Source organism: Argiope bruennichi, chromosome 10 (genome assembly GCF_947563725.1).
Source record: "Argiope bruennichi chromosome 10, qqArgBrue1.1, whole genome shotgun sequence".
In the NCBI taxonomy this organism is placed as follows: domain Eukaryota; kingdom Metazoa; phylum Arthropoda; class Arachnida; order Araneae; family Araneidae; genus Argiope; species Argiope bruennichi.
In genome coordinates, this window is record NC_079160.1 from 82,427,522 (window position 1) to 82,443,150 (window position 15,629).

Consider the following 15,629-nt stretch of genomic DNA (forward strand, 5'->3'; position numbering starts at 1 on the left):
AATTGCTCGCGAAACCAGTATGTTTTTGTATTTGGCAACTATACAAAGCAAGCAACTATATATATAGCAGGTAACTAGAGTTGTAGATAAGAGAGAATAAAATTGGAGTCAGATTAACAACGAGTGAATTATTTCACATTACGAACCCGCATCTTTGAATCTTATTAGAGGAGAAACTGAATGAAATGAAGTTCAGATAGTCTCTACAATTATGGTTTGCATTTTGACAACTAGATGTCGCTTTTAATATAATATAGAAAGGTTGTAACCGCAAAAGAATAGTATAAGGGGAGTCGATTGAAAACGAGACAGACTAAATAACGACCATGGCGCGGAAGTTGGTAACGCAGGTAGGTGTGTCTAGAGTAGTGTCATCTATCGAGAATCAGGAAGGAACAGTACGAGCGGTCTGCACTGTGCCATTTGTCTGTCAGACGCGCTCGAAGTGAGGTAAGCGAGCGAGTTGTGTGTGCTTCCGACATAACTATGGAGGCCAGGAAAGAGAAACAGAGAGGTATAGTGCGTTTTTTGAATGCAGAAGGAGTGTCAGGAAGTGAAATAAATGCCAAAATATCTGCTGTGTATGGCAAAAACGGTATGTCACGTGCGCGTGTATTTAAGTGGAGCAAACGATTTCGAGAAGGTCAGGTGTCATTGAAAGACAATAGTCGACCAGGACAAGCTCATTTTGTTATCACCCCTTCTGTCATTGCTGCGGTGGATGCTGCCGTTAGAAATGACGGTGGAAGAAATTCGGCTCATGATGGGTATTAGTCACGGTAGCGCTCACGCCATCTTGACAGAGCATCTGAAGTACCGGAAAATCTGTGCGCAGTGGGTTCCCCATAGCCTGACGGAGGAGCAGAAGTTGAACAGAATGTAGACATCACTGCAGCGCTTGAAACGGTATCGCATTGAAGAATTTTCTTCCTTTCCTCGAATTGTCATAGGATATGAAACATAGTGTCATCATTTTGAGCCGGTGAGCAAGGGTCACATTCAACAATGGATGCATATGGATTCACCCCCACCGAAAAAGTCCAAAACCGTGCATGCCAGTTCCTGGAAAGTCATGATGACCTTTTTCTTCGACTGCAAGGGGCCGCTGCTTATTGACTTTCTGGAATATGACACTACAACTAACGTACAGCGGTATGTGAAAACTTTGAACAAATTGAAGCGCACCATCAAGTCCAAATGTCTAGGAATGTTGACCAAGGGCATGATTCTGTTGCACGATAATGCTTTCCCACATATTGCTCATGATGTTGCGACTACGCTGCATAAGTTTCACTGGGAAGTCCTTAAACATCCACCATATGGTCCAGATCTCTCCCCATGTCAAGATTACCACATTTTTGGAGCTCTGAAGGAAGACTTGCGTGGCCGTCAATTCGCTTCGAACTCAGAGTTGCAATCCTGGATACAATTAGGGTTCCACAGGCAACCGCAAACATTTTTACATGATGGCATTGACCATCTTGTCTCACAGTGGGATAAATATATTAACAGTTATGGCTATTACTTTTGAAATAATAGTTTACTTACTTTTTCCCCCATCTGTTTAGTTTTCAATTGACTGCCCCTTATAGTTTATATTCTGGCAACTAGACGCATTTATTATAATGTAGAAAGTCTGCTATGCAAACTTGGGACGTTTAAAAATACCAGTAATCAGAGCAATAAAATCATTCTTCATTATGACTTTAGAGAATAAGGATTGGGATTTACTAATTGTTTCGCCAGAACTGCATTTATGGTTTAGATGCATTGCGAGATTATCAGCACTTGAAAGGTTTGCAAAAAAGATAGAAAAATAGATTGAAAAGGATGATTGGTAAATTTGAAGAGAACGGAAATGGATCTTAAGTGAGGAAGTAGTCACTATTTATTTGGTGAAAGAGAATCCGGTTCTCAAAAATACTTGGACAAGACGCTAGAGTGGTGTTGAATGGTGTATTCCTTTCTGGTCTATGATAAGAAAGGTTCTGCTATCCATTTTAAAGTGGTATCAAGGCCTGGTCCACGCAATGCAAAAGTTGAACCCCCAAGATTACAAAATCAAGACAACGCATTGAGTTCTCTATTTTGTTTCTATCTCCTCAAAACAGTTGAAATTGTATAGCTTTGAAAGATGTCGCGGTCAAATTACGCTGACTACATGGAGAAATGAATAATCAGAACTATCACATATGAGTCTTAACGTTAGTACGCATTAACATCCCCTGCACTCTGATACATTATTGTATGATGTAGATTTGCCATTGATTTCATATTTGGTTCTTCACTCTTTGAGTAAAACACCCATCTAGAGTCTAAAATTCATGAGACCTTCTAAGACATTCCGATCTTACATGAACGCGAATATTTAGGAATATTGTCTTCATGCAAGGTTTTTAATTTCTGATTATGGGCCATCCTGAAAGATCGTGTCTGTGGAGATAGTATACAAATTCGAAAAGCAAAAATAAAAAGCAATGTTGGTGCAATTCCTCAAGAAACACTTTGCACTAATACACACGTGCTTCTCGTGATGGGTGCTATTGCTAAAAAATTGCCTGTTTAAAAAAAAAAAAAAATCGATGACGATGCTGGTTTGTATGATCTTTTTTTTTTTTTTTGGACTTACGAAAGTCTCCGAAACTGGATGTGATCAAATGGTGTATGAATGAGAAATTGATTGCTAATGAGTATGTGTGTTGTAAATGTGGGAAAAAGATGAATTTGGTTGAAAGGATAGATTCGAATGATGGATGGATTTGGGTTTGACGTGATAGTGTGCACTACATTAAAAGATCTGTGAGAAAGGGTAGTTGGTTTCCTCGAAGTCATTTATCTATCCCCGAAGTTTTAATCTTAACCTATATGTGGGTGAAAGAGACACCCACAAAATGGATACTTGATGAATTTTCGTACTTGAGTAAAGCAACTTTGGCTGATTGGAAGAGTTTTTGTCGTGAAGTGTGTATGAGTATGCTTGTGTTTGGTGAATATAATAAGATTGGTGGCGTAGGTGTGATTGTGGAAATTGATGAAAGCAAGTTTGGCAAAAGGAAGTACAATAGAGGTAAAAGAGTGGAAGGGAAATGGGTGTTTGGAGGAATTGAAAGAGGGAGTAAAAGGTGTTTTTTTCAAGTTGTGGAGGATCGAACGGAAGACACGTTGATCGAAATTACAAAAAAATGTTTTGCCAGGGAGCATCGTCCTCTCATATTGTTGGAAATCTTACAACCCATTAACGGCCGAAGGATATGTTCACCACACGGTGAACCATTCTAAAAATTTTAAAGACCCCATCACGGGTGTTCACACCAACAGCATCGAAGGCACCTGGAGCAGCATCAAATCCAAAATGAAAAAGGACGGAACAAATAAGTGCAAGGATCAATTTGATTCGTATCTTGCGACTTACATGTTCCGCCGCACCTATCAGTGCAGTTATCGGGCACTATTTAAAGTGTTTCTTCGAGGTATCGGCGAGCTGTATACGCCGCAAACCTGTGATTTGCCCGGCGAGGAATCTAAGGCCAGTGCTTCTCCTGACGAGGAATGACTAGGTTAGTTATTTCGTTCATTTCTTGACCATTTTTATGTATTCTTTTTGTGCTTTAAATATGTTTAATATTTGCTAATCGGGGGGTTGGGGGGGATGGCCCCCCATTAGAATCGTTAAAAGGGTTAATGTTTTGTCTGTTTTATCATTTTTTAAGTAAAAACTGCTTCATTTCGGCTTTTTAATGATATTTTATTTAATAATAATTAATTATCCAGTGTAATAATTATCCTGTGTTGGGGGGGGGGGCTGCCCCCCCATTAGAATCATTTTTTTTAAGTAAAAATAGCGCCATTTTGGAGCAATCTAAGATGGAGGACAATTGGCGAATTTTGTAGAATTTGGCGATATTTGGGCGCGGTTTGGCGAGGGTCCGTACCTTAAACTTTACTTTACCCCTGAACACATTATAACCAGCTTTGAAAACGTGCTTGACGCCAGTGGAATGCTCATGGAACAAATGATGTGATTAATATTATTTTGTATTCCGAATTTGTACTTTTGTTTTTTATATGTCGCCTTTTAAACTTCTAGTCGATAATTGAACTACTTTTGTATTGCCGATATCTTTTCCCCATGATCCAAATAATTTATATAACAAGTTTCATCAAATTGTATTAATCTGAATTGTGTATACATAAACTTGAATAGAATCATTTTAATTATAACTACTTTCTATATATACAAGGTAATGAATGCCAGAATTTCAGAGCGTTACTTCATAAAATGTAATTTATGTATTTATTCGAAAAGGTATACATTTTAGAGATATTAAAATCAAGTTTTAATGTAGTCATTATAAATGCTTAGTATGCGCTGCTTTTGTTACAGGATAAACATCAAATTTGTAATGCTATTCTAATCAAAGTGTGTGTAGCAGAGTTGCATCGATATTGCTGATAACAGTTTCGAAACAAGTTTTCAAATCAGTCATCATAGTTAGATCTGGAGGTATATAAACACGATCGTTTATCGGTTTACACACAAAAATTGCACAAGGTGAGATTTGAGACCCGTGTTTGTCAAGATAATAGTGCTTTGTCTTAGACGGATACTCGAGAAATCCACCGTTGTGATAACCTTTTTTAACTCTTTTCTTTCTGTTATTTTTCTTTTAGTTATGTTCGTAAAGCATTGCAGCAGATTTTTATAAAGATGTGCCCCCAGAATGAACCATTATTAACTTGACAGCCGATGCTACCAACAATCCACTTTTATCGTCTGCATCCATGCAGACATGCTCTATAAAATATGGCAAGTATTACTGACTTGATGCATGCCATATAATTAAAGGAGCATTTGTGAGGATTATATTCAAAACTTTATTACAATACCTGTACATTATGTATCTTAATTACATATTGCAGTTTAAAGTTCTGAATTCCTTTTGATTTTTCTTAAACAGTATATAAAGAAGGAAATATTTGTGGCGATTATTTTCCTGTCGGCTATCTCATATAATCTATAGAGCGCATTTTGTTACGTTTCTTAATACAATAAAAAGACCTAATATACATCTTAGAATTCTTAAAATTGATCGACTTCGTTACAGGAGTGCAGTTTTTGATGTCAAGATAAAGTAATAAATTTTACTTATTTCTGCTGCACTCTTTTGCTGTTTTTTTCACTTACACAAGAAAAAATGAATAAATTTTTTATGGCGCAAGGGTCAGAATTGGTCATGCTGCTCTGGCTATCCAAGCAATGATGTAAAATTTATGCTATTATTAGATAAATTTGATAAACACATGCAAAAGAAAATCCAGATAATGTACTCGAATGGGTTTGGTGCAAAAATTGAATTCAGATATATATTTGAATAACGACTACATTCTAAAATTCATCAATCTAATCCCTTTTTTTTCGTTTACATGCTCATCGAAAGACATAGATTTTTTTTCCATGCATTTTATACAAAATTTGATTAACAGATCCAATTTGGGTGAAATAATTATGTATAGAATTCGATTCGTTTCATTTGGGCCTTTTTTTTTCTACTTATCGTGTTAACAGGCAATATTAAAAATGACTTTTGGTGATTGCAATATTTTTCTTCGCACACTTCGTATAAGGGGAAAAAAGTAATAAATTTTAATAGCAAGTAAAAACTATTTTTTTAACTTTAATTAAATTCATTCATCATGATTTCTGAGTGAAATAGCAGAAAAAAAATCTGAAATCGGGTTGGAATAAAGTTATTCTAAGCAAATAGCAATTTCGTTTTTATAAATAATTAAAAAGATTTATCGTTGATCCGAATTAAATAATCTTCCTGTTTTTTTTAAATAGAAAATTAGAAAGATTCACATAATAATCGCAAAAACTTCATTGAAACATATTTTAATACTGAGTATTTGTGAGCAAAATTTGAAATATTTGAAGCAAAACTTGAAGTATTTCATCTAAATTTTTATAATAAAAGGTTAAAATTTTGACTCATTAAATGGAATGTTGAAAAATATGGTGGTGCAAACGTCGTATGTGAGAAAATAAAATATATTTAATATTATTAACTCTAAATAAAACTTCCGTTTTATATTTAATTAAAATGTGGCTATCGTTGCATGAAAGAATTTCTTTGAAAAATTAGTCCCAAACGACTTTTTGAAAAACCACAAACACGCAAATGATTTTATTTGATATATTTTTTACAACAATGAAATTTGGAATTCATTTGCGGTAATTTATTTTTTTAGATAAAAAAAAATCATTCTATTGTCTTTTTTTCTTTCTACAGGAAAATAGAAGATAACAAATAAAGAATAAGAGGATAATAAGATATCATTTATATACTTTCCAAAAGATAGCAAAAAGTAAATCGCTTTTGTATTTTTAAAGACTAATAAATATTTTTTCGTAATATTTATAGTTTATTTTCTATTAATATTTTCATTTTCTTTCTAAATAGCTAATGTAATTTATAGTCATTTAGTATTTATTTACAAAATAATTATTTCAATCCACTGTCTCAAATATAGATGCATTTATTTTTCTTTCATGCGATTATAAGATCGAATTAAAGTTTGATAAATTATATTTAAATTGTGTTATAATTGAGACCGAAGAACTTCTTAAAGAAGTGAACTTCAAAAAATCCTGGTATATGTATACCTTGATTTCGTTTGTACATTTTCACACGAGCAATATATATATTGAGTACTCTGCAAGAATTAACAGACAATCTTTTAAATTATTTTAAATGAGCTTATAATTCAACATTTAATTTTTAATGATTAAATTTAGTTTTTATTTACTATTTTTAGTACGGATAATTTACTTTCCTTATGAAAACCAATTAATTTGGGTGTAATCGTATTTGAAATTATTTTTAGAATGAATTTTTATTTTCAAAGTTATTTCCGTGTTTAAATATTATTTTAAAAATAAAATCAGATTTAATGAATGCAGATTTATTGCACTTTTAATTCCAAAAGTATAAAAATAATGCTATGTACAAACTTGTTGTAGAACAACAAAAACTGTTATGTTAACATGTTAAGAAACATCTATTTTCCAGTGTTTGATTCTTAAAAAAAATGCTTTAAGAATTTTATTTCAATATTTTAATAAAATAACATACACTTTTTTTAAAATTTATGTTTAATAATATAACATAAATTTAAACTTGAGTACTATATATATAAAACTCAGATATGTAGTATTGAAAGTTTTATTAAATGATCTACTCAATCACGGAAAAAAAAAGAGATAACATAAAATACGAAAGAAATTTGTTCTTCTATTAATAAATTACTCTTGACCAATAATTTATGTTATCCTTAACACTCATAAGCAAAATAAAAACAAACGATAAGCACTTTCCAGTAAGGGGTGGACGACTTAGAAAATCACGTGGTAAATTTGCGATAAATATCTCGAAATCAATGTACGTCTTATTCGCCAGCGTTGAAGTAATCGGGTGGAATTTGCTAGCGCTTCCTCGATAACTGCTAAGGTCATTCCTTCCATTGATTGATATTTATTTCCTTTAATTTTCATTATTCTAAGTTGTTCTTTTTATTTAATAGGGAATTCTGGTGGCTGAAATTTGAAACGTTGTTTAGTAAAGGATGGAGTTATGCAATTAAATTTCTGGTTCTTTGATTGCGTTTGATATGTAAGTAATAAATCTATGTGTGGTTTGCATATGTATTTTTCGGATATAAAAATAACAAATATTAAATCCGTATATTTGATTGAATTAAAAAAAAAAATTTTTTTTTTATGAATCTTGGATTAAAGCAATTATACTACCGTTCATACAATTTTAATTATCTTGAAAAAGGTTCGGAGGTATTTTGGTTTGTATTTTATAATTTGATGTATACTGTAGATAATGAATCATTAAGTAATGTAAAGAAATTATTTTATTCTGAAAATTTTCTAAATGCATATATTTTTCATATACATTGCTCTAGCACATTTCAGTAATGCGCATTTTATTTAATTTTTTTCTGATTTGTTTATAGAAGTAGTAAATATAATATATAATTTTGAAAGCTCATAATGTTCAATTAATAATAATAATGAGTAAAACAGTAAAGATATAAAAAGAAAGAATGAGATTGTAATTTTTTATTTATGAAATTCATGCCAATTTGTACATATATTAGAAATACAGGAATTTTTGTATTTTGCTTTATTTTAATTTCTTTCAAAAATATAGCTAATTAAGCTGATTTTGTAAAAGAATTGATGGCTATGCTGTAGAATATCTAGTTAAAATTTGCGAAATATTGTACCTCAAAATATTTAGAAGTATATAATGCAGTCTCTTTATACCTACAGGATAAAATTAACCTCACTAATGGACCTGCTAAGCATGGTACAATTTTTGCTCACGAAGTTAAGAAAGCTTTTTTGCATTTAGTAATTATTTATTAATTTTTATTTTAAATTTTCTTTGGCAATAAAATATATAAAAAATTATTATTTTTATTTATTAGATCTTAAAATTTGTCTGATTAATTAAGATTATTTTCGCGCTTATTTTGTCATTTTGTAATTCAAATTGTACAATCTGTTTTTAAATTTTATGATGTATTTTATCTAGTCTACTTAAATTAATTACATTTCTCTTTACTTTTTATAAATTATTTGATAAATATAAATAATAATAAATATAAATGAAATAATAAATAATTTTTATATTTAAAAAGTTTTGCCCAAAATATCAATGGTCTGTCATGCCACAATTTACGAGGTGTGATGACAAGTTTATGATAATTATATCATACAACTGTATGTACTTAATAGGGTCGGTAATATTTGTCTTGTGTCTAAGATGCCATGAAAACTGATTCCATTTTATTCCTTTCTAAAGCAATAATTCCATGAATCTTGCAAAAGAATATATTCTAATTTTTTGGCATTCTTTACCATGAGAAGTTTTAATTAATTTTTAATAACCCTCATGGCAGTTTAATACTTTTACATTAAATCTTTTCTTATATATTATAATGTCGAACCCAGCCGGCCGAAGACTCTTCCTGTGTGTGGTGGCTGGTGCACGTGTAAATCTGTCGTGGTCATAAAGTCCTCCATATCGAGAGTAATACCACTGAGGGTACTGGTTCAGAGGTGATCGTTATCTCATTCAGGTCTAAATTACGATCTGTGGACGAATGAATGAATGAAATGCATGAATGAAGTCTGCCCCATAAAAAGGGTTGTGACGTGTGAGTAGCTAAGTCGTACTCTTGGCCCCAGTTTGCGCTACTGAAAAAACAAGAGACGCCCATTTGGCTTAAATCTGACAGATAACTGACAGCGGGCTTGTAAAGTGCCATAAGTCACAACAATAACTTCACACAGTTTCGAATACAGGCATTTTTGTGGCCATAAGCGGTCTAAACTATGAGGGTTCTCTGTATATAACTGAATCAATATCAAACATTTTATAATAATTCAATACATTTTTAATTAATCAATATATTAATGATTAAATTTCTTATTTTTATTTTAGTATTTTTGCAAAAGTTTTTTAATATGCATATTATTGAAAAAAAAAGGCTAAAATAATAAAATTTATAACCTGTAACTAGGATGATTACATTTTTGATCACCTGTTTGCTTTCCCTTTTTAGAAATCCTAAACAGCGTAGTCTATGCAACCTGCCATTAATCTCACAGGCCAAATGAACAGCTTAATAGAAATAATTTTAGGATGCATTGGAAGTATCTCTTTATCCCCCCCCCCCGGATAGCTATTTTAAGAAGACATGAAGGATTTTATCTCACCGCATGCTAAATGTTTAAGCTAAATTACAATACTAATAAGTTGTTTGAATAAATTTGGACTTTTTTTAAAGAGAAGAAACACCTTGACAAATCCATTATTTTTGCAAAGAATGAATAAAGTGGAATTATATTTTAGAATAAAAATAGTTGTATAAGATGCATAAGAATTTGCTTTTTCCCTCACAGTTAAAATTTTTTTAATAACATTTTTAAAACTTGCCACATTCGAATATATTTTAGATTGCTCAAAGCAAATGGAAGGCTATGTTATCAAATTTTTAAAAATTAAGTGAATAAGTTAATTGTGAAGTAAATGATACATGTAAAATGCGTCGAGCTCATTTCATTCGATCTTTGCTTATTTTTATAGCCCATGCGATAAATCGCGAAGAATTTCATTATCATAACATTCTTGACATAAACATCTGAAGATCGCCATGAAATACAAAAATTCAATCATTGGCAAAATCTTGGCATCTTAGAAGTAATTGAACTTGGCAACCTTAGTGTAATCTGAAAATCGCCAAACAAATACATTATCTTGGCTTTTTAGCGTAATCTGAAAAAGTAAACTCAGTTGCCGTAAAAATTAACTAGTACTACAATTCCTTACGCTACAATTCCAAGTACTGCAGTGCTTTTTGTTTCGAAAAAGAGAGCACAGTAAAAGAAGTGAAATACACAATAACGATTGGTATGTGGTTATAATGAAACATGTATTTTCCTATAGTAGACAACATCCTTTAATTTTCCACAGTCTGAGGCATCGTTATTTTATAGACAATACTAAACTAAATATCTCTTTTAGTTTAAAAAATACTAATATTTAATAAAACTTTCGATTTTGCTTACAGATTCTAACCTTTTAAAGCAATTTATTTTAGTTTATAATTTTTATCTTTAAAAAAGTACTGACAAATGGAAAATGAATGTAAAAACGTGATCAATTGATTTTTCTAGATTTTTTATGATATGTCGAACATAATTTGATGTCATGTATTTTAGGGTATAACGGAAGTTCTCCCAAAAATGCTAATTCTTGAGATTTATCCGCTATCTCCATGATCACGTGACTCTAATTGATCTTCCTGTTTACAACCGGAAGTTACCTAACCAATGTGACAGGAGAAACGTCTGGCATGTTCAAAGGAAAACTTAAGTGAGAAACTCATTTTGAAGAAGCATTCCAGTTTGAGTGTTTTTACGAACTGGAACAGTTTAATCTGAAAATGGGGTTAAATGTTTTGGTTTTACAAGAAAATGCATATCGTTTTTGGAATTCAAATTACGTTTTCTTCATGTTATGGATAGAAATCCATATAGAATCGATAATTGTTTACATTTTAAAGAACAAATTTGGACTTTATTTTGCATAGCAGTGAGTAAGCCTATATTGTTTCATATAATTTTCAAAAATAAGTATTAATTATTTGCTTTATTTGCTAAGATCCTCTACTGTTTAATTATCTTTTGGATATTAGACTCGTTTTCTGAATCGCGACAAGTGAACATTTTAGCTTAGATAAGTCATTATTTCCACTAATAGCAATGCAAAATGGCGTCTCTTTGTGCATTGGCTCATTATAGAATAGAACGTTGGACTTGCGTATTGATTTGTAATCAATGTGTTCCTTTATAGAGACTTCATTGTTTTTATTTTCAATATCCACACTAATATAATTAAATAAACAGACATTTTTATCTGGAATACCTGTATTCAAAGTATTATGTATTCTGAAGTCTCTAACTTGTATATGTTAAAGGCTGGTTTTAAGGAATTATTTTTTTTCACTAGTTTCCCATCTCTTCGAATGCTATGCATCTTTCTAACTCGAGAACGTTTCGAACGTGATATTTTCATAACAGATCATTGAACAAGAAGCAACTAAACATTAAGCTATAATATTTCTAAGTAAAACAATCTTTGTGTAAAAAATAATGTTGATATATCTTTTTTACAGCTATTGATTAGATAACAATGAAATTTTAAAAAGAATGCAGAATTTAAATATACAGAAATAATCTGAGTAATGTAAGATGATAATTATTTTATCTTAAGAAATATGTTTACACAAAAATAATTTTAATTAATTAAATTTAAGAATAGAAATTTAATTCAAAAGGGAAACAAAACTAACGACATCCACTTTGAGACCATAAACACTCAGAAAATTTCGAATATCTTTATATCTTTTTAGATATAAAATCTAACATTCAGAGTCAAGCTTTCTAACCACATGAAGAGTCGAAAAATGCAAAATTCTTTTTCAATATTGTTGTCATTTTTAATTTATTTTAATATTTTTGGCATTTGTCGTTTCATTTTTAGTCTTAATTTTTTTCTTTCGATGTCAACGATTTGTAATATTCAAATATTCATTTTATGAGGTTATTATAAAATGCAGAAATTCTGGCTATTTCTAATTTCTTATCAAATTTCTAAACACGGGGAACAGTATCTCATTAATCGTGTCTCCATATAATTTTGTTTAATTTAAATGTTTTTAATATATTGTTATATTAAATATCTTATTTATTATTTCATAAATAAAATCAGTATGTTTTTTTTTTCAAATTTAAAGCTCAGAGAATTATAGAAGCTATTTCTATTAACCTTATAAAAAGGACTAAATTAAATTTTTTGAATGTTTTATTTCGGATATTGCGTAAGCATATGATTGAATAAAATAACTTTTAGATACAGGCGTCAATTTTTTTCATATAAATAAGAGATCAATGGGTTTATTAGCTGCAACATTATAACTAATAAGATGAATGAATTATTATGCTTCTTTGAGTAAGAAAATGTAGCCTTGATCGGATTTTTATTTTGAGGACATATTCATAAGGAAAGGTCACAGATGAAGGTTTCTCTATTTTCTTAGTCATAATTCGGAGATAGAGTTAACGGAAAGAAATAATTTTAATAAAAAAATTTTTAAAAACAGTTTGACGTAGTAACTTTATTATTTGTTAATAATAATGGCATTCTGTGGAGAAATTGTGATGAATGCTGACAAGAATTTAATGAATTGATTTCCTTATAATTATACAATAAAAATTATTACTTTTGAAAAATCATTGGAAGCTCTTTAATAAAATAACTGATTAAACAGCAGATTTATATGAAGAAAGCTCAAATACTTAAATAATTTTGCTCCATAGAAATTCAAACTTCGAAATAGATTTTGATCAAATTTTTCTCACAGTTACTGCGGAACATAAGGAACAAATTATTGAAGATTTCCCAATAATTAATTAAATAGTTAAAATTGTATCGATTAATAAAACAGTTTTTATAGTGTATGTATAGTATTATTATTCTAGAAATAATATGGCTGTGTACGCTTTGTCAAGATTTGTGTAGTACGCTAGATTTTAAATAGGCAAACGGGAAAGAGAAAGAATAAAATCTTTTTTGATTTTAAGTATATGTAGGATTTTTCTCACTTTGTTGAGAATTATGTAGAGATTTCTTATTATTTAAAAATTAATTCAAAACTCGATTACTTGTTTTTGATAGTTAATGAAGATGGAAACTCATGGTCGAAGATTCCTGATTTCATATTCGATATTCCAAACACATAATTAAGTTTCAATTCATTTCAGATATTATCATTTCTGAAAATTTATTGATAACTTATAAAAGAGATAAGTTTTCTAAGATTTTTAAAAATCTCTGGGGACAGTCTGTGATAGTCCGAAAAATTGCAATGTTTTAATAATTTTGATATAGCATTTATTTTATTTTAATTAAATTAATGTTGCAAACGATAGGAAGATTTTATGTATTGTAATAATTTTTATAAATGTAGAAAAATATTGCAATAAAAAATTAGTAATCTTTTACGTAGAAAAAGGGCTTGTATAAGTAACAGGGAAATAAATGTAGCCTGTAATATTTTTAATATAACTGTTGTTGCTTATTGTTTGAATTATAGAAGTGTAAGTTAACACATGAGAATCAATAATGATATTAGTGAATTGACTTTATTACATAACGCTAATAAAGTCACTGCATCTGCAATAATTTACTGTTCTAAGGAATTAAAATATACAGTTATATCGTAAACATTCTCGTGTGTTTTCTGCAATCATTATTACTTGTTAGACTAATTTTCGTAATGATATTGAAACATTTATTTTGAAAAGGTGTCCTCTCCTATTTTTGATATTTTTCATGTTTTGAATGAAAAAACATGAAGAACTTTAAGTTTTTGTCCTGTATTTTTTTTCTTTCATTTTTGAAGAAAAATGCATTAAACATGATTTTGCTTTGGATGATCAAAATGGATTTGCAGAGTCAAAATTTGTAAAAGGGTTCATTTTTTAATGTTTAAAAATATAAAAATAACTTAAAGCATTGTCACCATTAAAATTTAAGAATTTGAGTTCAACTTCCAGAATCATTTTAATTTTTATAATTTCATATGGGAATATCAATGCTATGATTTTTTGGAAAGCGGCTTTCTTTGTATTAAAAGATAAATTTAAATTGTATTACATTTTTGTAAAAAGTGTACATTGGGCATTTTTTAAATATTACATGTATTCATTTGATATTATTTTCGTAATAAATTTATTTAACTTTTTTCCGATATTACTAGCTTTCCATAATTTGGATGTAATTTAAAATACAACATATTTTTAAGTATTATATTTATTCACATGAGCAATGTGGTTATACCCAGTAATGATATTAAGTTGGATAATTAGTTGGAGCGAAATGAAGATTTCTTTAAAGAAAATAAGCTTGCGATTTTCAAAAAAATAACTTATTTGTCTGAACATAAACATAGGTTTAAAATATATTACACAATAGATATACAATAGGTTAAAATGGTTGAGAGAATCATTTAAATTATGATTTCCAAAGTTAGCCAAAAATAATTAAAATTACAAAAGAAAAAAAAATCGATGTTCTTTTTTGCAATTTGTGAACTAAATAAAATTTACTACAATACTTAAACTGATGTTTGTTTAAATTCTTGGTAACAGTATTGTCAGAATACTGTGTTGTAAGAAATTGTTATATTTCAACGCAGAATTCTGACGCCGAAGCAAGATATTTTAGCATTCATCTTCAATTCTTTCTCTCTTGCAGACAATTAAAGTATGAAGAATGCCTCCCGTGAAAATTCGAAGAGCTGGGTGATCGCCGCAATATGCTGCTTCATCAACTTCCTCCACCTTGGCATCGCCAGGCAATCTGGCCTCCTATATTTGGCTGCCATCGCCAGATACGATGCCAACCGAAATCAAGCTTCTCTACCTTTTGTTTTGTGTTACACAATCAGGAATGTTTCAGGTGAGCTGTAATTTGAGCTTTCATAGATCTGCCTTCTTCGAGAACCAAAAGCAATATGATCTTTACACCAAGAATATCAAATTTTCAGATTAAACCAGCGTATTTAAGTGCAGAAATACAATAATGTTTGAATGATGTTATCTTAAGCTGAGTAGTTGTGGGAATTTATAATTATGCTTAGATTTTAAGGTGATTAAACTATCAGTTACGAAGCCACAAGAATATTGTTTTCGGTATAAGCTCGTAATTTTGAAGGGTGGTCAGAAAATGAGGGTGCATCATTTCTTCCTAAATTTGAACGTCAATTACCAGTTGGAATCCGCTGAACTGTATACATGGAAATTTTCGATGGAACCAAGTGCTGGTTTTGCATCTTTTCTTCGAAGCTAATATTCCATTACTAAGCCTTTACAACCATCTTAAGAATGAAAGATCTTTTATTAAATTTCACGTTTTCTTATTTAAAAATTTTTTTTTCTTTCTGCCCATATACGGCCTGACTCTGTTCTTTTTTCCCTGCTCATCCTG

General features: G+C 30.2%; 2 protein-coding genes across 10 annotated transcripts in view; both read left to right on the forward strand.

Annotated features, from left to right (window-relative positions):
* Positions 1-15,629, forward strand: part of LOC129989148 (monocarboxylate transporter 9-like) — a 54,910-nt gene that overhangs the window by 22,959 nt on the left and 16,322 nt on the right. For 2 of the 9 annotated variants that reach the window (XM_056097486.1, XM_056097487.1), the window contains 3 exons: positions 6,291-6,366; positions 7,582-7,670; positions 14,898-15,101. In XM_056097486.1, coding sequence (XP_055953461.1) covers positions 14,909-15,101 — 193 coding nt within the window. In that variant the 5' untranslated portion in view covers positions 6,291-6,366; positions 7,582-7,670; positions 14,898-14,908. Of the gene's footprint in view, positions 1-3,386; positions 3,558-3,849; positions 4,019-6,290; positions 6,367-7,581; positions 7,671-7,736; positions 7,847-10,830; positions 10,953-10,972; positions 11,172-14,897; positions 15,102-15,629 lie in introns of those variants that run through there. The other 7 variants (XM_056097490.1, XM_056097491.1, XM_056097489.1 and 4 more) reach the window with 6 other exon arrangements.
* On the forward strand, positions 1,016-1,531 carry LOC129987616 (histone-lysine N-methyltransferase SETMAR-like). The gene has a single exon (XM_056095577.1). The coding sequence runs from the start codon at positions 1,016-1,018 to the stop codon at positions 1,529-1,531; it is 516 nt and encodes a 171-aa protein (XP_055951552.1).

Excerpts from the sequence above, each read along its gene's own strand:
- LOC129987616 (XM_056095577.1), top strand. The coding sequence starts at position 1,016 with ATGGATTCACCCCCACCGAAAAAGTCCAAAACCGTGCATGCCAGTTCC.